Raw genomic sequence first — 24,559 nt, 5'->3', positions numbered from 1 at the left:
TCAGTTTCAGGTGATGCATGGTCAGTGCACATTGAAAATCACTGTAAGCCAAGTCCAGCTCCTGGGGCTTGGAATTGTCTAACTTTGGACAAACTATACACTTCTGCGTCTGGAAAATGATAGAGAATTTATCAGTAAATTATGTTTGTAGAGTGGCCTTCAGGACAAATAGTTACAGGTGTATAATAGGTAACCCCTTATGGGTTACAACATGTCTGATTTACATTTTTGAAACCTTGCAGCACTATGGTCGAGATTTATTTGATCATTTACAAACATGAATTGAACATACCATAGATCAACCTACAAGCTAAGAAAGGTTTGCATTGGCATAAATTAGGTTTTGTGATTACCATACTGCTCCAGAACGTGTCATTAGTTCATGAAAGAGGGTTAGCTGAGTCACTCAGATGTCTTCAGTGCTGCAGTTACTTACCTGCATGGCTCCTCCACTTCTGCCAATAGTTGTTCCATTTTAAATAGACTTTCCATCGAGTCTTGCATTTTCAGTCTAGCTCGAGAGAGGCTAGCCCATCCATGCAGTTTTCAGTTCATCTGGTATTCTGTATTGTGTGACTATCAACTGTTATGGTTCAAGTATTATGCATAACTTCCAAAAGTGTTTCTCACATAATACACAGGTGCTAAGGATTTCCATTAAAATGTACGGCAAAGGCAAGTTGCTATGGCTCAATATGACAGTTTTAGTGGCTCCCATGAAGACTTGCTGGTTTTTCAATGCTTAAAATTATACTGTAAAGTTCAGCAGCTTTAGACACAAGCTATTAATGGTCTTCTCTGGAGAAGTGTTGTGTACCAACACTCATTTCACTATGGAGAGATATTTAATCAGCAGCACAGTATAAAAAATTGCCACTGAAGCAGTCTTAAAACACGCTATGCTCAGTCATGCTAGCAAAAGAGGTAGCTGAGAAAAGGGGAATGACTCACCTTAAGAGATCTTTTCTGTTAATAAGGGCCTTCATGTATTCTGAAAGTTTCTTTTGCATTAGTGCTAGGCGAAGCCAGGCTCTTCCTCGACCCACTGGTGTCCTATAAAAGTAAAAAAACACAAATATGTCATTTGGCAGTGGTAACAGAAAATGTACAAATAAGAATGGAGGCCATCGCCTTCCATGTCACAAAAGTCACATCACAAATGAAGTATTGTGCTGCAAGAGCCAGCTCGATGGCAAGACTCCAAGGGACAAAGGACATCAGTTTGCACACTTTGACCTCTGTTTATCTACGTTCTGAGTAACTTTCATTTGAAGACCCTGTTCTTACAGCTGGGCTAACGCCTCACAAACAGTGGATGAAAAATTACAAAATCAAAAAGAACATTTTACCTACCAGGCAACAGCAGCGATTGAAGGATGAAGCCTAGCAACAGACCAAAATTACTTACGGCCATTTAGTAAATTGAATACACAATATTTTGTAAACGAGCATTGGCAAAGCCAATAGGTCTCACCTTTCTGACTTACTAGCTTCGCAAATATTCTTTGGCAATATTGCCCAGCATTGGAAAAAGGTGTGAAGACACAAATGTACATGTGTCATGACATTGCTGTCTGTGCCATTCCACAGATTCACACATTTGTCAACAAGCATGTGCACGCCGACAGAATGAGGCGAGTGCCTCAATTTTTTTTATTTAGCTATTCACTACATCAGATGCCACTTGAAGCATTTAAAAAAAAACAAAAAAAAAACACTTTTGTTAAAGTGGAACAAGCCTGGCAGAAAATGACAGCTGGTGGGCCCTCCAAAAAAAGATTGTCATTTTATTTTTTTAAAGAACTCAAGAGATGAGGAAGCAAGTGGGAAGGATGTAAAGGGGAGACAATGGGAGAGCGCAATGGACAAACTTGAGGCATGTGAGAGTAAAAAAAAAAAAAAGCAGATGGGAAGAAATGGACAGGTTCGGGTGGAGGGCTGATATTGGAATGCAGAAAGCAACCTGAAAGGAAAAGAGCAAGTGGGTATGGCGCAGCAACACGCAGGGGGGTGGTAGGTAGTTGTAGAAGGGAGCATGACGGAAAAGAGATCGAGAAAACACATGCATTCTCAAGGGGTGCTTAAAGTAAAGTAAAAATAGCTCCCTAAACGTGAGCAGTGGAGGGATTCAAGTCAGTCAATTACACTGATAGAAAAAAACTGCTATGCTCCAAGGATGTGACAAACAAAAGAGTAAGGCAAGCCACTGGTGACAATAAGGCCAAACAGTAGTAAGCATTGGCAGGCTACACACAGATTATACGTTTTTGGTATGGCCCACAAAAGGCGTTTTGCAATTAGGCAGCTGAAAGTTGTCTGCAGGCAAGACCTCACGGAAAGTATTACTCTCGCTCCCATTTCTGTGCACATCCACTGGGTCACTGTTTTCCCCAGCCTGCCCAATTTTAACTCTCTTGTTTTCCTTTCCTACATGGCCAAAAGCTTAATGAGGGCAGTATGAAGGTATAGCAAAGATATCGGTCATGGGAGCCATCTGCACAGTTCAGTAAAGAATTGTTTTCTTATATGAATTCATTAAGGAGACACCTGAAAGAAAAGGGTCCTGGATCACAGCCTAGTAAAAACTGTTTCCAGTGCTGAAGCCTGTGTCCACAAAGTAACAGAACATGTGAAGAAAAGAGAAGGGTACAGCTCCCAAAGGCAGTCAAACCGTATAAACAAGTAGTGTCTATTTTGAGACTACGACAAACTGAAAAAATGGTAGTGTCATGAGTTCTGATTAATAGCTGGAAGGTACCGAAGGATGTATTAGTAACTCTGAACAGCTGCAAGTCAACATATTTTTAAATTCCTTTGTACGGGTTTAGCTCCTTCTTCGTATGAGGAAAGAAGCAAAAAATACAGAAGTAAGACGATTTTTAACAGAAACGTTTATTTATACAGGGGCTTTACATGAGGGTAGTGCACGGAGTTGGTATAAATAATCACCGATGCCCAAGCAGGTTTATCTGACACAGTGTAAACAAAAGGAGGATGTAGTATATGGGTTCTGGGAGCAATGTACTGAAACATGGGTGCAGACTGGACAATGCAGCATCCCCACAGAAGGCTGGGCATTCTATAAGCTGATGATAAACAGAGGCATAGATTCAGCTGCACTTTTCTCTAACCTAGTATACAGGCAGCCAAAAGTGCAAACCTTCACTCATTCCTACATTATGTTTTCTTACAATGTGAGTTCTAAATTCCAGCTAACTCGATGTAAAAGCCTTGGGATTTAACTAACATTTATGTCCCCAATTTGAAGGGCGTTACCCCATTACACAATAGTAGTTGTTGCATAAAATACACACCGACATTCCTCGACTGAGATGTTAATATACTGCTATTAGTGGAGTGAAAGGTTCAGCAGAAAACAACAGACCTCATAGTATTACGCACGTTTTGTGAGAGCACCTTTGGGAACATGTCCACGGGTCTTAGGCAACATATCCAATGCTGGACATCTAGGACAATGCAGACTGTCACCTAAGTACAACTTGCTGTATAACCAAGTTGGCAAAGAGAGGCTGAGAAAAGGAAAATAAAGAAGGATCTCTGGTAAGGATGTACATAAAAGGGAAGGCTGTAGGAGAAACCCCTAGAAATGGGAAATGAGTAATACGAATAAAAAAAGAACAAAAACGGAAAAACACCAAAGCAGGAGAGTAGAGGCAAAATGGTAGAGGTGAATAAAGAAAGATAGAGACGCCACCGGGATCTCCTTGACTTGGGGGGTCACTTGGGGGTCAGTTTGCTGAGAAAACACACTAATTATGTTCTGCAGTCAGCACTTTACATTCCCTGTAAGCCTCCGAACAATCTCTAAGGTGAGAGTCCGTCCTGTAAAAAATAAGCAACACATGAATAAGGAAGAAGTGCTGTAGGAGTCCGTTGAGGACTTATTTCAAAGGTTTCATTGTAGATGGGGAGATGGGAGACAGGCTAATGGTGGCATAAGTGGCTGAACAGGCACAACAGAAGGGCGTAACATGAGGGTGTAAATAATTTGGGGCATGACAGCTGAAGGATGCTGTGAAAAAGTAGCCTCTTTCTATAGCATGATTACCCCCACTTTTGGCCTGTTTGTTTGTGTGTGTGTGTGTGTGTGTGTCAGTGTGCTTTACTGTCTCACTGGGATCCTGCTAGCCAGAACCCTGACGCTCATAGTTTGTGGCCTATGTGTGTGCTGTCAGTCGTGCTTAACTGTGTCACTGAAGTTCTGCTAACCAGAACTCCAGTGCTTATGCTCTCTCCACTTCCAAATTAGTCACTATAGTTTAGTGACTTCATATTCCAATTCGCACACTGGACCCCCCATTATAAATCCCTAGTATATGGTACCTAGGTACCCAGGGGACTGGGGTTCCAGGAGATCATTATGGGCTGCAGCATTTCTTTTGCCACCCATAAGGAGCTCAGACAAACCTTTCTGCAGGACTGCCATTGCAGCCTGAGTGAAACAGCACACACTATTTCATAGCCATTTTCACTGCACTTAAGGAACTTGTAAGTCATCTATATGTCTAACCTTCATTTACTGAAAGCTAGGTGCAGAGTTACTAAGTGTGAGGGCACCCTTGCACTAGCAAAGGTGCCAACATGCTGTCCAGGGCCAATTCCCTGGACTTCGTGAGTGTGGGGATACCATTACACGCATGCACTACATATAGGTCAATACCTATATGTAGCTTCACAACTGTAACTCTGAATATGGCCATGTGAGGTGTCTAAGATCATGGAATTGTCCCCCCCTTACCAAATCTGGTATTGAGGGGGGGGGGGGGGGGGGGGCATTCCCAAGCATCCTGGGGGCTCCACCATAGACCCCCAGTACTGCCAAACCAGCTCTCCGCGGGTTGCACCGCAGCTACAGCTGCTGCCACCTCACAGACATATTTCTGCCCTCCTGGGGTCTGAGCAGCTCAGTCCCAGGAAGGCAGAACAATGCATTTCCTTTGGGAGGAGGGTGTTAAACCCTTTCCCTGTGGAAATAGGTGTTACAGGCTTGGTAGGGGTAGCCGCCCAGAGCCTCTGGAAATGCTTTGTAGGGCACAGATGGTGCCCTCCTTGCATAAGCCAGTCTACACTGGTTCAGGGACCGCCAGTCCCTGCTCTGGTGCGAAACTGGACAATGGAATGAAATTGACCACTCCCCTGTCCATCACCACCCAAGGGGTGGTGCCCAGAGCTCCTCCAGTGTGTCCCTGGCGTTAGCCATCTTGTTTTCCAAGGTGCGGGGACACTCTGGAGATCTGAGTGGCCAGGGCCAGCAGGTGACATCAGAGACCCCTACTGATAGGTGCATACCTGGTTAGGTAGCCAATCCCCCTCTCAGGGCTATTTAGGGTCTCTCGTGTGGGTTCCTCTTCAGATTCAGCTGGAAAGACTCCTCTAGGAATCCTCTACATTCTCTGCTTCAGCTTCTGACCGTCAGATCAACCGCAGACTGCTCCAGGAACCGCTGTAACTGCAACAAATTATCCAGGACGACTCCTGTGACCTGCAACTTCAACTCCAGCCAGCAACTGCAACAGTTTCCAAGGTGTGCACGCTTGGAGGACTCCCTGTCTTCACCCTGGGAGCCCCCTCTGCCACCTCAGTCCTAGTTAAGGCCCCCAGGTCCCTCCTGGGCCCAAGCAGCGCCATTTTGGCGGAAACTGCGACCTTCCTTGAACCAAGGATTGTTGGACGAAACCAGCAACAAACAGCCTGCATCCAACATCTCGACGTGGGCCATCACCTACACACGCACGAACCCGCAGCCATCTTCTTTGGTGCTCTTCTGCAGACTTCTTCTAAGCGGAGAATCCTCTTTTGCACCATCTTCTAGGTTGGCAGGGGCTCCTGTCCTTCCTGGAAACTTCTGAGACTTCTTGAATTGGTCTCCTCTCTTCACAGGTCTTCAGGTCCAGGAATCCACCATTTGTTGCTTGCAGTCTTGCTTGGTTCTTGCAATAACTCTAATCACGACTTGTAGTGTGTCCTGAGGGAACTTGCAGTACTTTACTCCTACTTTCCTGGGCTCTGGGGTGGGGTATTTTACTTACCTTTGTTGTTCTCTTACACTCCCAGCACCCCTCTACACATTACACTTGCCTAGGGGGGAATTCGTGATTTGCATTCCACTTTCTTAGTATATTGTTTGTGTTGCCCCTAGGCCTATTGCATTCTATTTTACTTTCTACTGTTTGCACTATTCTATGACTATTTACTTACCTGATTTTGGTCTCTAGTGTATATATTGTGTATAATACTTACCTCCAGAAGGAGTATTGTCTCTAAGATATTTTTGGCCTTGTGTCACTAAAATAAAGTACCTTTATTTTTGGCAACACTGAGTATTGTCTTTTATTGTGTTTAAGTACTGTGTAACTATAGTGGTATTGCGGGAGCTTTGCATGTCTCCTAGTTCAGCCTAAGTTGCTCTGTTACAGCTACCTCTAGACAGCCTAAGCTGCTAGAACACTGCCTACATTTCACTAATAAGGGTTAACTGGACCTGGTATAAGGTGTAAATACCTTGGCTCCTCGATATCGGGACTCTGCTCCCGACCTTTGAGACCCCTGCTCGAGCCTGCTGCTCGCCCGCTGTCCTAACTGGAGTGGCACTGAAGGTCTCCCCGGCCCCGAGTGCGCTCCCAGCTGTGTAGGTACTTGTCCTTGAGTACTTAGTTTTAAGTGTTTAATTTTATTCTTGGTTTTACCTTGGTTTCTGTTTTATTCTCGGTTTTACCTTTAGTTTAGTCGCTTGTCCTCAGTTTGCCGTCCAGCTCTTCCTGCTCCTGCCTTTTCTCTCGCCATGCCCCCGCCTCCCGCACTGCCCTGCCCACCCCTCAGATTACTTAAGAGGCAGCTGAGTGGCTCCACCAGTAGCTCATTGAGGTCTGGTCTCTGCGCCACTCCTCTACCTGACTCTTTGATACCGGGACTCTGCTGCCAGCTTCTGAGCTCCCTTCTCGAGCCTGCTGCTCGCCCACAGTCGTCCTCACTGGAGTGGCATTCAAGGTCTCTCTGTTCCTGAATGCGCATGCAGCTGCGTGGGAGCTTGTCCTTGGGTACTTAGTTTTAAGTTTTAGCATTTTGTTTTATTGTTGGTTTTACCTTGTATTTTGTGTTATTCTTGGTTTTACCTTTAGCTCAGTCACTTGTCCTCAGTTCGCCGTCCCGCTCCCGACTTTTCTCTCGCCCCACCACCGCACAGCCCCACCCAGGACTACTTATGTTGGCTGGGCACAGTAGGCACACCGCGGGCGTGCCTACAGCACACCAAATGCAAGCACGTCTGCGTCCAGCGACAGAACCCCTGGCTCTCCCACCACCCTCTACTACATTGCCAAGGGCCTCCGGGCCCTAGACTTCAGACGCCAGAACAACTGCTTCACTGCCTCAACTCGCTCAACCAAAGGACCCTTCACCTGTCACCTCTGCTGCTTCACCTGCCACACAAGAATTCCGTCCTGCACAAGAGCCTGCTTGAACGAACCCACGTTCACACCAGCACCCCTTCAGTGCATCCTGCTCAACACCCGCTCCCTCTGAAGCACTCCACGGAGGACCCAGACACCATCTCCACCCTCGTCCCTGACATGGCCTTCATCACAAACTTGGCTCAACCCAATTGCGAAACCCAACATCTCAGTAGCAACCCTCACCAGCTACAACATGTTTCACAAAGACTGTGCAAACACAACACAGTGGAGGAATTGCCATATTTAAGGACAGCGTCCATTGCACCATCACCAATCACCAACAACGACCCAACTCCCCGCATTGAACACCTCAATTTCCGACTACATACACAAGACCACAATAGAGGCACCCTCGACTGCCGACCATCGGGACCCCGTCCGTCTTCTGTGACGCCATCCCAAAGACCCACCCCCAATAAATTCCCAACAATACATCCGGCTCAGCGATCGCAACTTCCACGTAGACGACCCCAAAGACACCAGCACAGACACCCTCATTGAGAACCTCAACAACACTGGCCTCACCTAGCTAGTCACCGCACCCAGGCTCAAAGCCGGTAACATATTCAATGCCCTCTTCAACTCCAGCAACATAATCAAGTTCACCCACACCACAGAGCACACCTGGACCGACCACGCCATTGTGCACTTCATCTTCACAGGCAGAAATCAACCCGCACTCACCACAAAACAACAAGGCCACCTGCCGCAGTGGGGGAACAATTACCAAAACGCAATTGACCCAATCCCTCAGCACTTGAACCCGAAACCGCAGCAGAGCTCTACCAGGCCGTCTAGAATTTCACCACATGGATCACCAACTGAGCTGGTGAAATCGGCCCACTGAAACCAGCCAAATCCACCAAAATCTCGAAACAGGCCAGCTGGTACAGCCCAAAGCTCAGAACCTCCAAGCGCAGCTGCTACCAACTCAAGAAGCAATGGCGAGCCTCTAAAGACCGCTCCGACAGAGCCACATACAAGGCAGCCCTCAGTGAATACCACCAACACATTAAAGCAGCCAAGAGAGGCCATCACTAACTGCATCAACTTCATGGCCAACCACACTAAGGAGCTTTTCATGATTCATAAGGACTATGCCAACCCTCCTGCCACAGAGAAAGCCATTCACCTATCCCAGGAACTCAGTGACTCACTCTCTGACTACTTCCACTGCAAGATAACCACAATTTACGACAACTTTAACCTCCAACCCCCTTCCCTTAGTCTTGTCAACCGCAAGCAACCAGGAAACATCAATCAAATGATCACCGCCGGGACCCCTCTCACTGCCCAGACCACCATGGCCATCATGTTGTCCATTCACTCTGGGGCCAAACCGACCTTGCCCCACCATCTTTTCAACCTCAGCACCAACCCTTTCAGTACGGAACTCAGCTGCTTGGGACCACAGCTGGCCACCAGCTGAACTGGGACTCACGCCCACACCTACAACCCAGGTGTGCAACCTCGGCATAATCCTTGGCAGCCGACTGACAATGAAACACAAAATTAAAACAGTCACCTCTGCATGCTTCCACACCGTCCACATGCTCCGCAAGATCTTGAGATGGATGCCCATCGACTCCAGAAAAACAGTCACACCGGCCCTCGTCTCCAGCTGCCTTGATTACTGCAACGCTCTCTACACCGGACTGCCCACCCAACTACTAAGAAGACTCCAGACCATTGAAAACACAGCTGCCAGGCTCATCTTTGACCTACCAAAACTGACCCACATCCCCCATATCTAACCTCAGCCACCTCCACTGATACCCCATCCAGAAGAGATGCCTTTTCAAGACTGTCACACACACCTACAAAACCCTGCTCAAACAAGGACCATCTTATATCAACCACCGCATAAACTTCCACCAGCCCGGAAGACACCGTTGTTCTGCCACACTGGCCCTTGCACACACACCTCATAGCCGCTGCAGCTACACAGGGGGCTGATTGTGCTCCTATACCACGGCCAAGACCAGGAACTCCCTACCATTGCACCTAAGAACAGCACCAATCCTGACAGTTACGGAAAAAGCTCAAGACCAGGCTTTTTGATGGAGAAAAGGCACCAAAGCGCCCAGAGACCCGCACACGCTCTACAAATGGACTGATTGATTGATAAGTCTGTATGTGGGTAGCATAAGTGGACAAATGTGAGTCTGGCAGATGTTTAAAAGCAGCTAATCAAGTGTTTGAATGAGGAGTTGAGGGGGCATGGATTTGGAGAGGGGGCATGGATTTGGAGAGGGTCCTTTTCTGGTCGAGCAACTAAATTAACTATTGATTCTGCTTTGAGGACTGTAGTGGTGGTGGTGCCATGTAACTGCACCCAGGCTTGTAGAGAAATGTTAATTAGGGAAATCACCACATTTGAGAGGTTAGTCATGGCGAGCAAGAATGGATAAAAGGTGCAGGAGGATGATAGATACTGAGGCAAAGGAAATGTGAGTAATATGATGTAGTAGAGGATTTCATGGTCTCATCTGTGCAGGGTCAAGTTGATAGGGTAAAGTAGGGCAAATGGTGCAACTATAACAGAGATAGAATTGTTGTTCTTGAAATAACTGAAACATAATTAAACTTAAACCGTGAACAGATTTGTTAGCATAGGACATTAAATGAATCCACCATTATAGAATAGGAATTTAAACAGCTAGTTTTTTTTTTTTTGTAAGGAGGAATTATCTATATTTTCCTTACTTGAGACCGGGCAAATCTTTAACACTTGCAGTGATTTCTGAGGCTTCAGGGACTAGCTTTTCCACCAGTTCCAAAGGTCCCCAGAATGACTTGTTTTGTCCAAGGAATGTCTTCTTACCTAATAGAAAAATATTTGCCAAAGTGAAAAAAACAAGTAAAGAACAGAAGAAAAACTAAGATCAATAAATTATGATCCTGTACATCTGTGTCATCCTGATCAAAACCTACAGATTTTTCTCCAGCTCCCCAGAAGGACGTAATCTAGGAGGCACATGGATAATTAGTTTTGTACTTAAGCCCATGACACTAAATGATAAATAAAATGCACATTAGAGACGTCAGTGCCAGCAAAGGAAATTGTTCCCATAAAAAAAAAATATGTATGGAGTTATGACGTCTCAGATCAAATATCACAATAAATTCATGTGTCATAGCAATACATCATGATTGGAGAAGGCAATTTTCAAAGTGGAGGAATTTGATTTCTGAAATTTGTGGGTGTGTGCAGTGGTGGAGCTAGAATATTTGCGGTCAACTTAGCAGGACAAAAACACAGGCTCACCCCTTAACCTGATATTGTACATGCCAAATACCCTTAATCCTTATCCTTAATCCTTAGCCTGTCAAAAAGCAAATGTGTCAGGCACATTAGAGCCAAAGCAGCAAAAGGATGGGAATATGAACTGCTGCAGGCTAGCCATGCTTGCAGCGAGTAACTTACCTTACCAGCACTAATGTTATAATTGTGGTCATGGTGGAAGTGACAACAGATGTGATCATCAATTTGATGGCTAGCAATAAAGAATAAGATGTGTACTTAAATAGACCTTTGAGATGAAATATTTACTTCTAAACACTCAAGGATTCCTTAAACTTGTGGTGTACACATGTTGGCAGTATTTAAATGTCTATTGAACCAAAAGGTAAAATAAATGTGTCCATTAAAATCATTATGCTAACCTGTAAATACTATTTTCTATTTAAACGCTCTAGAAATGTACTAGCCCTCTTTTGAGACATACAGCCTTGCTCCACTGGTTCCCTTGGCTTAATATTCATTGAAAATCACAACAGCCACAAACAAGCCTTATCTTACCTTATCTGTTGAGATAAGACTGACAGAACAGAGCCATAAGGTTTCTGCATTTATTGCCTATTAGTTCACTACTACCATCAACACAATTTGTATGCAGGCTTCCACTCTTTGAATTTAACTCTATGGCAGCATACCTGGGACTGGAGTGCACCTTCTTTAAGACTGGAGTATGGCAAGAATTCATCATACTGGCAACTACCATTCCGATACCTCTAATGGCTGATACTTTGGTGGCATTTTTTTAACCACTCATCATGTTTACTAAATAGTGTGACAATGCCGCAAACACCTTAGCACATCAACAAATTTACAAGCACTTGCATGAAAATCGGTCCCATTTTTAACTATGTGTAACATAGTACACCCAGCTGCTCTGCTCAATGATAGAACCTCTTCTAAAGTATGACGATTTTATGTTTTGTTAAATCTGTATGTTCCGGATAATGGATCTAGGCATTAGTACAATGCAGGGTGAAAAATCAACTTGTCACTCGGCAGGACAAAGTACATTAATACCTTAATGTTTTTAGATTTGAATTTCGGAGCTAGATACATCTTCTACTCTTTTTATTTTTCTATGTAATTTTATCTTTGCAATGTGTAGATGATAAATGTCGCACATAAAATGGCTAACATACTATCATGTTCTACTGATTTGCACATTTGTATATTATCACCATTTCACTGAGATAAAAGAACGCTTAGTTGAAGAAACTTCTTGTAAATACAGTTGTGATCCATTAACATTTAATAATACTGTTCATCCTTTGTAGCAGCCTTCATAAAAAATACATTTATATTGGCAATTACCCTCTCTGGCAGAATTGTAGAGAAGTAGAACAAATGTCAAAATATTGACCCTTACCAAAGTTTAATTCCTATTAATAATTCTTTAGAGCTAGCAATCTAAAGGGAAACATTAAACCAATTGCAAACCATTTCACAAACTTCCAGTCAACTCATTCATATCACCCCAATAGCACACTCATTTTCATCATACGTCTATACATTTCTTCAAATCATTTGGAACCCTGGGAACCATCGGCACTGGGAGTACACTGTACACATCCGGAATCTTAGATCTCAAAAATGTAAGATTCACTATAGTATTCTTTAACTAGCAAAGGCTGCTGAAAAGCCACCTCTTTTTTACTTTACATATTTATAATTCCCCTTGTTTCTTGTCCTAGTGGCCTGGCACGACCTACCATTTGGAATGCTGTTGCTGCATAAAGCATCCCATTAAACTGACAAGCTCTACTGTAAATATTCTTGGACCACGATCAGTGTACAGACCCACTGTACAGTGACCAGAGAAAGTACATCAGTGCTGAGGCTAACGCAAGCCAGCATGTCAAAATGTACTAAGGTTGACCATCTATTTCATCTTGCATGGGGAAAGCATATTATTAACAAGGTGTCAAAGCTGTAGGAAGAATAGGATTCTGTTCAAGTAAGTGCAATTAATTTTCTTAGCTATCTGTTAACATGAATCCAGTACGACTGAAGGGTAACTTGGCATTGATCAGCCCCGCTTGGATGAAGAGACTTGCTTCAGAGTTCAACAATGACCAGTGAACGTTTGTGTGTTACAATGCCTTTGTGTTCTTCAGTGAATTCCTTTTAAAGAGGCTTTGGCACAAACGCTGAATGAGCTGGTTTACGGAATGGGATTTATTTTTCCAGGATACCTCTCAGCTTTAGTAATGCCTTGTGTTCTGATGGATCCTTACTAGCAGCCATTGCGTGATGGAACGAAGACCTTCTGTTAGTTCCGGGGAGGCTCTTGAGCTTATACTTACTTACCTGTGGGCTTGGGCACGTCCTGTCCCTTCCTTATCACTTTGCAACTTAAAGTAACATTTAATTCCTGACAAGTGCTTTTATAAAGGAGATTTGAGGAAGATTTTGAGGTTGGCTTAAGAGGTAGTCCAATGAAAGATTTAAACTTTAGCTTAGGAGAAACAGGGTTCTCTCAAACTTATTACTTTGTGGGCCCCAAGACATAATGTAGTCAACACTAATATTAAATCAATTTTTTGTCATCTTTGTTATACAGGGTGATTTTGACAGATGCTTTCTGAATTACCATTGTTTCATGTGTCCTCTAGTGGTGGTTGTCAAGAGAGAGAGAGTGTGAGTGTGTGTCAAACACATATAAGCTTGCTTTTGTTTGAACAGATTTTATGCTGTGGTACATCCCATATCAAAGTAGCCGTGGCTTTTTACTTGCAACTTAATATCCTATTCCACACCCTTCCAGTAACAAAGGAAAAAACAGGCTGTGGTAGAAGCTAGATATTGTTAATTTGGAGGACCCAAAACATTTTAATGTGCTTTGTGGGAGGACATGTTCAGATTAAGGCAAGTGTTGCTGGAGCAAGTATTTTAAGCAATGTTTCAATAAGGAGGAGATTGGTTCCATATATAATTCGAAGAAAGCAGCAGTCAGAATGGAAGCTTGTGGAATGCTCTGTCAAAGGTCTGCAGAGCTGGAGAGAGACTTGGCCAACTTTACATGTTGGTAACAGTTTTGAGACATGCTGAGTAGCACCCAAGGATTGTGCCCTTTCACTCCATTATATCGTTCGGAATTTGAAGCATCATGGGGTGATTTACTGAGCAAAATGCTAATGACAGATTCAGGAGAATAAGACATAAGTAACCTTCATCTAGAACATTAACTGACTCCACAACTGTTTTTACAAGTGCTGTGCTGCAGCTTTCCAGAACTCTATATAAGTTGGGGATCTTAAGAGACCGAACAGAAACTGGTTAGGTCCCTATTTGCCACTACTGGTTTATTTAAAGTGGGAAGAGGCATATTTTAGGCAATACAAGACCGAGTCTTGGGCTCGGGAAGTGTTATTATGGTATGTCCAGAAGAAAGGCACTGAACTGAAGAGCTAATCTCTTTGAGAACATAGATGGTATGGTTTCAAGGAAATAAGATGAAAAATTGATTTTGGCAATTTCTCTTAGCATCTTCAAATCTTTGACCTCTACGAAAGATTACCAAGTGGTGACTCATTTTTGTATGGCATCACAAGAATGTAGGACCACAGGTAGGTACAGGAGGTTGGAAAGTGCCAATTTACCTTAACCTAAAATAATATTTATAACTTTTCTCATGTATTTAAGGACTAATTGGAATTCTATCATATACTTATGTGTCACTCTCAATACTATTTCTCGAAAACAAACTGGACAGTTTTCTGCTTGGCCAATCTCTCTTCTCTTTCTTTTTTTCACTCCTTATTTTTTGCCAAAATGGCAGTACTTTTGTACCATTGGTGATACGTTGCTGTCTTCATTCTGTTTTTTTTTTTAAATACCATTGTGCTGATTTTTTTTAGAATTGGTTCTTTTTAGTTTTTTCGGGGCTGATGTGTATTATCCCTGTCGTAATTTCAGAGTGTTGGTTGACTGGTTTATTCCTTCTTAGAACCTTTGGGATAACATCAATAGACGAGATTACATTATCAGTAAGGGTGTCAAGCTCAATGTTATTGAGCTCTTTAACCCACTGTTAGGGTCTCTTAGGTTAGCCATATGTTGTCACTTTGAAGAGGAGGAAAGCAATAAGGAATGAATGACTAACCTAGAGGGAACGGTGCCTCGATCTTAAACTACCCTTCCATAGCAATTAAGAGAACTAAAATGGAGCATTTGTAGTGTGTGAGAGTAGTACATACTTGTGTATAGTTGTGGTCTATTACGAATGTAGAGACTTGTGACTCATCTAAGAAAGATAATGTTACCCAAGTAGATTGTGTTATTTGTTCTATTCAGTTAGGTTATCCTTTAATGGTATGTTGTCAACCATTTGAATGGTAGATGAGGTGGTTTAGTGGGAATTGGGTTAGTTATTTTGAATTCCACTGAAAGACATTCAAAAGGTGTGAATTCATCATTTTTAAAAACTCACATTTGATCAAGTCGATTTTAAAAATGGAATGCTGCTGTCTATTTTGGAGGTGCACATCCAGAGTGTACTCTGATAAGATGCATATGCATGGCCTTATTTTTGTAACTGTAGAAGATTACAAAACATTCTGCACAGATACCTCTAGCAGTTTAACGCTAAGATCAGTGCAGTAGTGTGCACACATTTTTCCATTTAGTGACTAAATATGCCCTTGTGGTGGATTTCCAGTCCTCTTCTAGTACTGCGGGTTCATTGACATATCTAGCAGTAGCAAGTATTATAGTTGTCTTGCTAAGCGGGTGCTTAAAAAAAAAAAAATGGCACTATTGACTCTGTTCTCACTAGATACTGAATTACTGATAGAAATGGAAAAAGTGTTGGGAAAAAAATTTGACCAGCTGATCCAAAAGGAATTATCTAGTGACTCCGGGTGTGGCTATCTGGAGGCCACGTTTTGCCATTTGGCATTTTGCCTTGTGGTGAATAGGTCTACTGTTGATGTTCCCTAATGTTGGAAAGTGATGATTTAATACAAGGAGTTAATGTGAGGTTTCTGAGGACTCCTACTGAGCATACTGTCTGCGAAGTTGCTCTTCTTTGTCTCTTGAAAGGAGTTATTTTAAGAGAAATCGCCATTGACAGATTTTGACAGTCGTATGGAGCGCACCCCCGTCCCTTTGAAAGTAAAACAACTTTGTGTTCAACTCTTTGTCTGAAAAGCTCTTAATGCTAACTCTAACTTTTAAGTAGGGGACGTTGTTGTGGTGACCAGAGAATCTGTATACGGAGATTGCCAATGTGAGCTCCCATCAAGCCTGTGTCAAATTGATTGTCCTTTGCAGTTGCGAGCCAATGAACAACCCTGTCCAGTAACAGTTTAGTCAGGTTCCACCATTGCAGAGTAGCTGAACAATGGACTCCGACACTAGATCTTCCTAATTCACTGGAGCACGTGACTACTGCCTGAACAGACATTCTTCTAAAAAAAAAAAAAACGCATGTACAGTATTGCATTTGGGACTTAAGCAGTAAAAAACACCATAATTCCCAACATCTTCACTATCATTCTAACCATGTAAGGTTTTGACATCTGGTAAAGAGAAAGCACCCTTTGAAATACCATCACTCACTCTAGACCTGGGTAGGCTTTGCCTGTTAAGGAATTGAGTGTGGCTTCCAAGAATATAAGTATGATTTTTTTCACACTGAATGGGAAGTTGAATGGTTTGTTGGGTGTGGGAAAAACAGTGACTGTCCCCATCCATCCATGCACGGAAAGACCCATGTGAATGCGCCTCAGGCGCACTGCCACTAGAGCTAGGCATTTGGTGTGCACCCATGGGAGCTTTGACTCCCCAAAAGGGGAAAACTTTGACTTGATAGTAAGCTCCAGTTATCATTCACCTAACATACTGGAAGTGAGCCAGGTGTATTGGGATATGGAAATAGGCATACTTCAGATTATGGGTATTCATACAATCAACTACATTCAGCAGAGGTACAACATCAGGCAGTATTGTCATCTTGAAGTAATGTGATGTAATGTGATGGTCCTGTGCTTTTTGACTGAGGAGTGGATGCAGATTATCATCTTTTTTTTTTAGGGATTAAGAAGGATTAAGAAGTACATTGAATAGACTACCTGTGCTTGATATTGTGTTTGAACGATTTCTAATCACTCCTTTGAGCACAAGTTCTTGAACTACTCACCTCCTCTTGCAGTGCCTTGCAATATTCTTTGCCAACGCTGTGCCTTCAGGGTGGAATGCTTGGATAGGTTCTACGAAGTTCTAGGCACTAACCATAGGCAATGATTGTGCGCACCTACTGGTCTGAGGTTATCTACCCCTCCAAGAAAAATATAACCTGTCTTCCCTCAAAAGGTCTAGTATGATCAGGGTATGCAAAAGTGTTTCAATGCTTGCTAGCAGGGGTGTCTCTACCTTGAGCGCCTCTAGTTTTTCCACAGCAGTTGCTGTGAAAACTGCCCTACAGACATCTCTGGTTCCTGCTCTAGAGGTAACTGATGTGGGTAGACGTCTTGGCCCAAATCTGAATGCACAGAGAATGGGGCTGGCTGTTGTGGTGGTGGAACATCTTTATTTCTTTTTTGGGACTGGAAAGGTTCTAACCTCCTTTGAAACAGCTTCCTCAAAGATGGGTTTTTTGTTTCTTATGAGGTGCCTGTTTGCTAGTTATGGGAAAGTAACTAGATAGCCCTTTCCTTGGTCTGTTTATATTGTCTCCTGCCTGTTATGAGGATAATCCCATTATTCTTGTGGCACTAATACTGCACAAGTGCCCCTTATCTTTGGCACTGGCCTCAGCAATGAAGACAGCTCATACACATCTTAACCTCGAAGCTTGGAGTCTCTGCTACAAGAATCTCCAAGTGTTGATGGATGTTTCGTTTTTGAAGCATCACCTCTGTGGGTAGGACAAGTGGAGGTTGTTCAGTCTAATAGTACTCAAAGACTGGTTTTGAGGTCATTCCTCAAAGGTCAGATCCTCCTTTGTTCTCAAGAAGTTTGAGCTATTTCCCCTTAGGGAAAATCTTTGGTTGAGAAAGTTTTTGTCAGTCTATGGCTGAAAAACAGGGTGAAGTCTTTGCCCTGGGTGAGTCTGTGGAAGTCGTGGGCAAAGTCCTTGGAGATTCTTGGTCTGCTGAAGCAGGCAATGAAGGAGACATATGTTAACTCCTCTTCTGTCTTTGGCACATCAGGTGGAGGCAAACTTGGTAGAGACGCAGAATAACACACCCACCACTGATCTCTTTGGTACTAAATTGTTTCTTCATGAGGAAGGCAATACAATCTGGACACACGTCCCTCTTGTGATACCCTCTGGAGGGAGTGGTCGAATACCCAAAGTTGGGCAGACCATGCAAATTTATTATTGCTCGAGGGATAGAATTTAAAATGTTTTTTTCTCCTTATCCCACGCCACACAATTTTCATACAGCCTCCAGCATGCTGGCTGTGAAGCACCACTGCCAGAAAATTTGAAGTCTTATGATTCAACGTCTTTGGTGTCTCGATAAACCAATTCTCCTGTACACTAGTGTCAAAATATCTTTTGAGTGCCCAACAATAATGAAGTTTCAAAAACATGGGCGAACCAGGTGGCAGAAAAAATAATCTGAGGTGGAGACTGTGTGCGGGTGCACTGTAGGTTTCAGGGGTGGGATTATGAATCACCTTGAAATCAAAACCTTTTCTTCAAAGAAAAACAACCTGATGGCAGGACTGAGCACAGCATGTGACTGACAGTTACACAGGTTGAAGATTTACTGCTCGCAATAGTGCGGTTTACAGTAAATATGTAGGAGCGAGAAGGGCTGTCATCATCCAGGGGGTGCCTGAGGTAAATAGTCAGAGGGAAACCCCACCATTATTTTCTGTGAAACTAGTTGCATTGTGTTTTTTTTATATAGTTGCCATTGTACTGGGTGTATTTTTAGATTTATTTAAATTCTATGGCAGGATGTTATCCCTGTCACTTTCCCTGTGCTACTCTCCACAGTCCAACAGCAACTATGGGATGTAATCTAATGCCAAGTTGTCCAGCCTGTTAGGGATGACCACCCAAGTTTAGCAAAGTATGGTTCAAATTTCCAACCCATGAGGTGCATTGAATGAAGCTCAAAAAGTGGCTGCTACTAAAAGTAACAGCTCACTAATAAGGTTTGGAGAGATAAAGGCTTAAAACCACCCTGTAGGGATTACTGATCTGTTACGCACACATCTCTGGGGCAGGCCACAGCCAGCTGTGTCATTTTTGTGGTTGGTTGGACACTACATGATCTGTGTTAATCAGATATGACTTAAATCTTACCTTTCCTCAGGCTTCCATCATCACAGCATGAAGAATTTACAGCTCCATAAATCACAGCGTCTTTTTGTCTTGGCATTTTAACAGACATAAACCTTCCGACCACTGTAGCATTTGAAAAAAGTCTACTAGCATTCCTCAAATTCATCTACAAAACAACCAACTCGAAATACAACTCTAATACGATTATTTCCGACATCTGGTTTCTGCAGTGCTAAATTGTACCACCTCTGCCAAAATCTGCCCTGGGTTTTCTTTCTGGTAAGCAGTGGTGCCCAATTGCCCTCTTTAGTTTTGACGTGGTAAGGCTTGGAGATATTAGGTACAAGCTCCAGCACCAGTAATAGAAGAGTGGAACCTCAACTAGAAAGTGATGTACTGCAACAGATATTCTGACTTCTCCCTTTGCTTTGATTCATGCCACAATGCACACTGATGTATGCATAGTGCACTGTTTGATTCATAAAAATGAATGTTTAAGTTTTATTGGAATAGGAAGCACTTGGTCACGAGAAAAATGGTGCTGAAGCAATTTTTATTTTCTCTTCCCCACTTTGAGGATTCTCGGTGTTGCGTTAAAAGTGATTAGAACTTAAGAACGATTCAAACACAATGATAGTTCGAAATGCCATTAAAATGTGTGGCAGTAACTAGTAACACATGCCATTAACAACTAAGATTGAGATGTACGTTAAGTGACACAAGAGGTATTCACTTCAATATATGAATGCTTGGAGTTCTTCTGTGTAAAATGCTTGACAATGGAACTATACCTTTATAGACTTGGTTGAAAACCAATGAAGCTTTACCAGCGTTCCCATTCAAAAGAAAATGAACTGCTTATAACAACAAAGCAGCTTTATGATGTAAGCCCTGCCTGACAGACACAAGAGACAGCACCATTTCAAAAGGGCCAAAAAACAATCTGGTCCTAGTGGGGAAACTACGGACTGAGGATTTTGGACTTCGTGAATTTATGGGTAGACGTACTGCCTTCAAAACTCAAGAAGAGAGAAAATAAAATACGGACAGGTGGAAGTAGACTAAATGACAACACTAGAATCATGCGTTTAACTCTGGCTTGCTACACAGAACTCAGGCAAGAAAGGGTAGATTTTGCCTGCCTATCTTGTCCAAGTAATCACTCCTACAAAAAAAAAAAAACAGGTGCTTGGTTCGCCAATAAAAAATAAAAAAAGACACTGGGGTGTGGCCTGGCCAGCCAAGATGGCAGACAACCATGGTGCTGGTGTGCTGTGAATGGCAGAAGCAGGGCCAACCCTTTGATCCTTCTCCTGGCAGGCGAGGTCGGTGAAATTCAGTACGCGGGCTGCAACCACCCATACTCCAAGATGGCAGAATGGGCTAGCAGGATCATCCCGGGCCAGCGGCAGTGCAGAGTTTTAAGGGTCACTGGCCCACCAACGAGACCTTCACTGCATTTGCTTCACGCCGCAGGAGCTGCTGAGACAAGTGACTGCCTGCGTTCAGGGGTGTGACGCTGTAACCTCCCTGGTGCCTGCGGGCTGGGCTGGCCTGCCCTACTGCTTTCATCCCACATGGGCTGCCTGATCTGGGCTTCAACAGCCCCCACTTTTCCTGTGCCCAGCACCTGAGCCAAGGGAGCAGCCTCACACTACAGTATTGCTGTTGGGGGTGAGACAGCCCCCAGCTGCTGGACGGCTCATGGCTGCTGAGATGGCGGTAATGAGGTCTTGGTCTTGGGCCAGGAGCCTGCAATAGCATCTTTGAGAACCCAAGGGCCCCCTTGAGGGGTGCCCCTTCTGTTAGTTCAACACCGCGGCAGGGACCAATCCATGTGCGAGAAGGGTGGTCTCCCTCCCCCCCCCACATAACTGAGTTTTGGAAGGGCCCACGCACCACCATTGGAGATACGTCCGACGGTGGGTCACCCTAGCCCCAAAAGAAGCAGTGGAAAGATGCCCGAGGCATAAATCCACAAATCTGACAGGGGATGTATGAGGGGGACTGTGCGGATTTCCTTGCCGCCCTTCTCTGTTCTTTCACAGCACCTACCTACCCCCCCAGGAGCCAGCGCCTTGGGTGCCAGGGTTTTGTCTGGACTGGATGGGCCTGGGCAGAGAGCAGCTGTGATGTGCTACAGGTCCTCTCTGTGACTCTAATCTGACGGGCTGGGGCCTACATTGCTCTCCTGTGGCTCCCCTGGACCAGTGCGCCTTCTGTTTGCTTGTGGTGTGACAACAGAAAAGGGCTTGGTGGCTGGCTGCTTATGCTGCCTGTCAAGCCTGTTGGTGCACGTGGGCTGGCCCTTTCCCTGTGGTGCGGCTGGGTGCAGTTCCCACTCCGCGGAAGATGTGTGCTAAGGTGGAAGGGCCCAAAAACATTCACCCTTGCTGATATTTCCTGCCCTGGGAGGACTGGTCATCATGGTTAGGGACAAAACACCCCAGGGCCAAGACAAGATGGACAAGTTCATGGCCCCAGTGGGTGGTTTAAGGCATACTCGGGAAGACTAGTTGCCACCAAGTGACAATACTGCGGTTATCCTGCACATGATCCAGGACTCCGAAGAGACACTAAAGGCTATGAGAGAGGAAGCTGGGGTAGAGGCAGCCCTATTGCGTCAGGACCTTGGCCACACTTTAGACCAGGTTAAAGAGGCTGAAAGGAGGATATCAGAGTTAGAAGACACTGTACAGAACCTTTTGTCAAACATCAACTGCCTGTCTCAACACAACAAAACCTTGATGGCCTGTGCGGAGGACGCTGAGAACGGAGGACGCTGAGAACAGAGCCCGTCAGAATAACCTCTGCTTCACTGGATTCCCAGAGAGGGCTGAGAGCTCGACCCCCAGAGGCCTTTTTGAACAGTGGCTGAGGGCCTGGATAAACCCTGCAGGGTTACCCCTCCTGCTTCGTTCTCAAACGGGCTCACAGATCTTTGATCCCAAAGCCTCCACATGTCTCCCCCCCAAGCCTGCGGATAACAAGATTCCTAAACTATAGAGACTATGACGACATCTTGCAGGGTGCCACCGCAAAGGAACACCTGATGTTCCAATTAGGAGATATGAGTTTCCCAGAATACACCAGGCTGGTCCTAAGAGATACAAATCTTATGATCAAGTGAAACAGAAGCTTTGCGCTATGCAAGTGCAATACATGCTTCTATAGCCTCCAAATCTTTGTTTTTTGAGTCTCCAGAGGAGGCCTAGCCTTGGCTTAACGAAGAAAAAACACTATCTACTAGCACCCCACCACAGTGGAAGTCGACAACTGCATCGCCATCCAAAGCTGTTTCTCTGAAGGTGCGAAGGGGCAGAGGCAACGGAAATGTTCCCACCAGTGACAATGCGATGGGTCATTGGAGTCTGATTGGGACAAGGCCAGCCGTCCAGCGTATGGGCTCACCCTCCCAGCTTCATCCTGAGCTTGAGATGGTGGAGGACCGAGATGCCACAAATGGGGGACAATTTATCTTCAGGTTTCTGCATACCAGTACGCTTGTATCCTATCCTATGAGGATGTTAGCTGTTGGGGGTTCTGGAGGTATGGGAGGGGGTTTCTAGTCCGACACACCTAAGTTACATCACTCCCTAGTTAGTTTTATGGTTTGGCTGGCGATGGGCGACAGATGCTTCTACTGCATGGGAAGTATAGGGTGGGTTGGAGTTAGGGGGTTTGTTTTCTGATTGCAAATGTTTGGCCTGGTCTTACTTGGGTTCTCCTGAGGGAGGGCTGTTACCGCCTCCGCTGGGAACCCTGTCTTAATCTGTGCTCTTACTCTGATTGGGACAATCTCTATTATGACCTGGAATGTTAAGGGCCTGCTAGATCGAATTAAAAGTGGGGCCGTACTTCAGTTTGCCCATAGACATAACCCTAAAATCCTGTTACTCCAGGAGACCCATTGGAATGATCACACCTGAAGTTTCCTGGCCCGCAAAGGGTATGACAGGATATTTCACACAGGCTACACTTGCAGTTCCGGAGGGTAGATATTCTTCTTCATAGGACACTCCAGCTAGCAGTGACAAGGATAAGGTGGGATGACCTGAGAAGGTATGGGTCTCTGGAAGGCTCTTTGTAGGGCACCCCCTAATACATCCTAAGTGATTTCATTCCCCCAGCCACCCACAAGTCCCAACTTGGTCTTTCTCAAGGACTTGATAGCAGACATGCCTCCTGGAGTAACCCTAATAAGAGGGGACTTCAACAATGTTGTGAGCTAGTCAGACTGACACAAACCCCAGGATGAGATGCAGTGGGGAGGGGGGTGGGGGGGGGGGGGGCAGCAATGGCGGACTGGGCAGCAGGATTGGGACTCTGATTCTTGGAGTGTCTGGAACCCTGGTAGACAGGCCTACACACATGCTTCGGTGCCACATGGCTCGTGGTCTCACACAGATTATCTGCTCCTCTTCGCATCTGTTGTGTGGTGCACTATGGGGTTACAGATCGTACCCAGAGGGATCTCTGACCATGCCCCAGTTTTTACTTTTATAGTGGGCCCTCCAGGATCCCACCCAATATGGTGGCTCAACACTTGGCTTTTGTTGAACGATGCTTTTGTGGAGCACTTATCCACTGAGCGGAAATTACTTCTTGACTTCAAATATCAGGGTTGTTTTATTTCAGCATTTGTTTAATTATTGGAGGTATGTCACAAGTTAACCTGCATTTTGACTTTGCATTTGTAAGGGAACCAGAATGGGCCGTGTTTAGAGCCACTTCCTGGTTGCCACTGCTTTTGACAATAGCCGGTAGTAAGTAAAGTGTTGGAAAACCACATCAATTAACACTTGTCCAGTTTTCTAGAACTGCATGATATTCTCCTTCCAATGCAGACAGGTTTCAGGTCTGAGTATAGTACTGATACCACATTACTGGTAGCCACTTTGCTCCATTCTGGATCGGGGAGGCTCAGCGGCAATCATCATACTTATTCAAAGGTTGTTAGAGATCGGCATTAAATGGATCTCCATTAAAGGGCTGGAAGCTTTTCTAGCTAGCAGGAGTTTCCAAGTATGCCAAGAATCGTTTGGCACTTTCTTTCTTCCTCTGTCGTGCGGGGTCCCACACAGATCTTCACTTAGCCCTACACCGTTTAATGTGTGTGTTCGCCCCTGACAGATATTGTCCACTCACATGGGCTTGCCTTAGTGTCATGTTAGATAATTCTGCCCCTCAACACCAACATCAGCCAAACTACCTCCCAACTAAATGTATGCCTCAGAGAAGTCAGACTGGATGTCCAGCAGTAGGCTAAAGTTTAAGAACAATAAAACTGAGGTCTTAGTGGTAGGCAATAACAGCCCGAGGTGGGTAGAGCTTTCATGGCCAGAATATCTGAGCCAACGCCCAGCCTCAGCCCAAGCTGTGAAAAGCCTGGACGCCTGGATAGATAACAAGCTCACGATGGAGACAGGCCATAAAACTCGCAGGTTCATACTTTGGCATTTTAAGATCTCGAAGGAAGTTCTTGCTAAAGCTACCATTCTCTACAAGAAGGGTAGTAATGCAGAGTTTAATAAACTCTTGCCT

General features: G+C 44.5%; 1 protein-coding gene across 14 annotated transcripts in view; it reads right to left on the bottom strand.

Annotated features, from left to right (window-relative positions):
* Positions 1–24,559, bottom strand: part of RUFY3 (RUN and FYVE domain containing 3) — a 341,239-nt gene that overhangs the window by 184,673 nt on the left and 132,007 nt on the right. For all 14 annotated transcript variants that reach the window (XR_011204687.1, XM_069236852.1, XM_069236853.1 and 11 more), the window contains 2 exons: positions 10,179–10,296; positions 952–1,053 (listed from right to left, as the gene is read on the bottom strand). Coding sequence is in view for 13 of the 14 variants with exons in the window: in XM_069236852.1 (XP_069092953.1) it covers positions 952–1,053; positions 10,179–10,296 (220 nt within the window). In the remaining variant the exon portion in view is untranslated. The remainder of the gene's footprint in view (positions 1–951; positions 1,054–10,178; positions 10,297–24,559) is intronic.

The sequence above is a fragment of the Pleurodeles waltl genome, chromosome 1_2 (genome assembly GCF_031143425.1).
Source record: "Pleurodeles waltl isolate 20211129_DDA chromosome 1_2, aPleWal1.hap1.20221129, whole genome shotgun sequence".
NCBI lineage: Eukaryota > Metazoa > Chordata > Amphibia > Caudata > Salamandridae > Pleurodeles > Pleurodeles waltl.
Note: the sequence above shows the minus strand (reverse complement) of the source record. Positions and strands in the feature narration are given on the sequence as shown.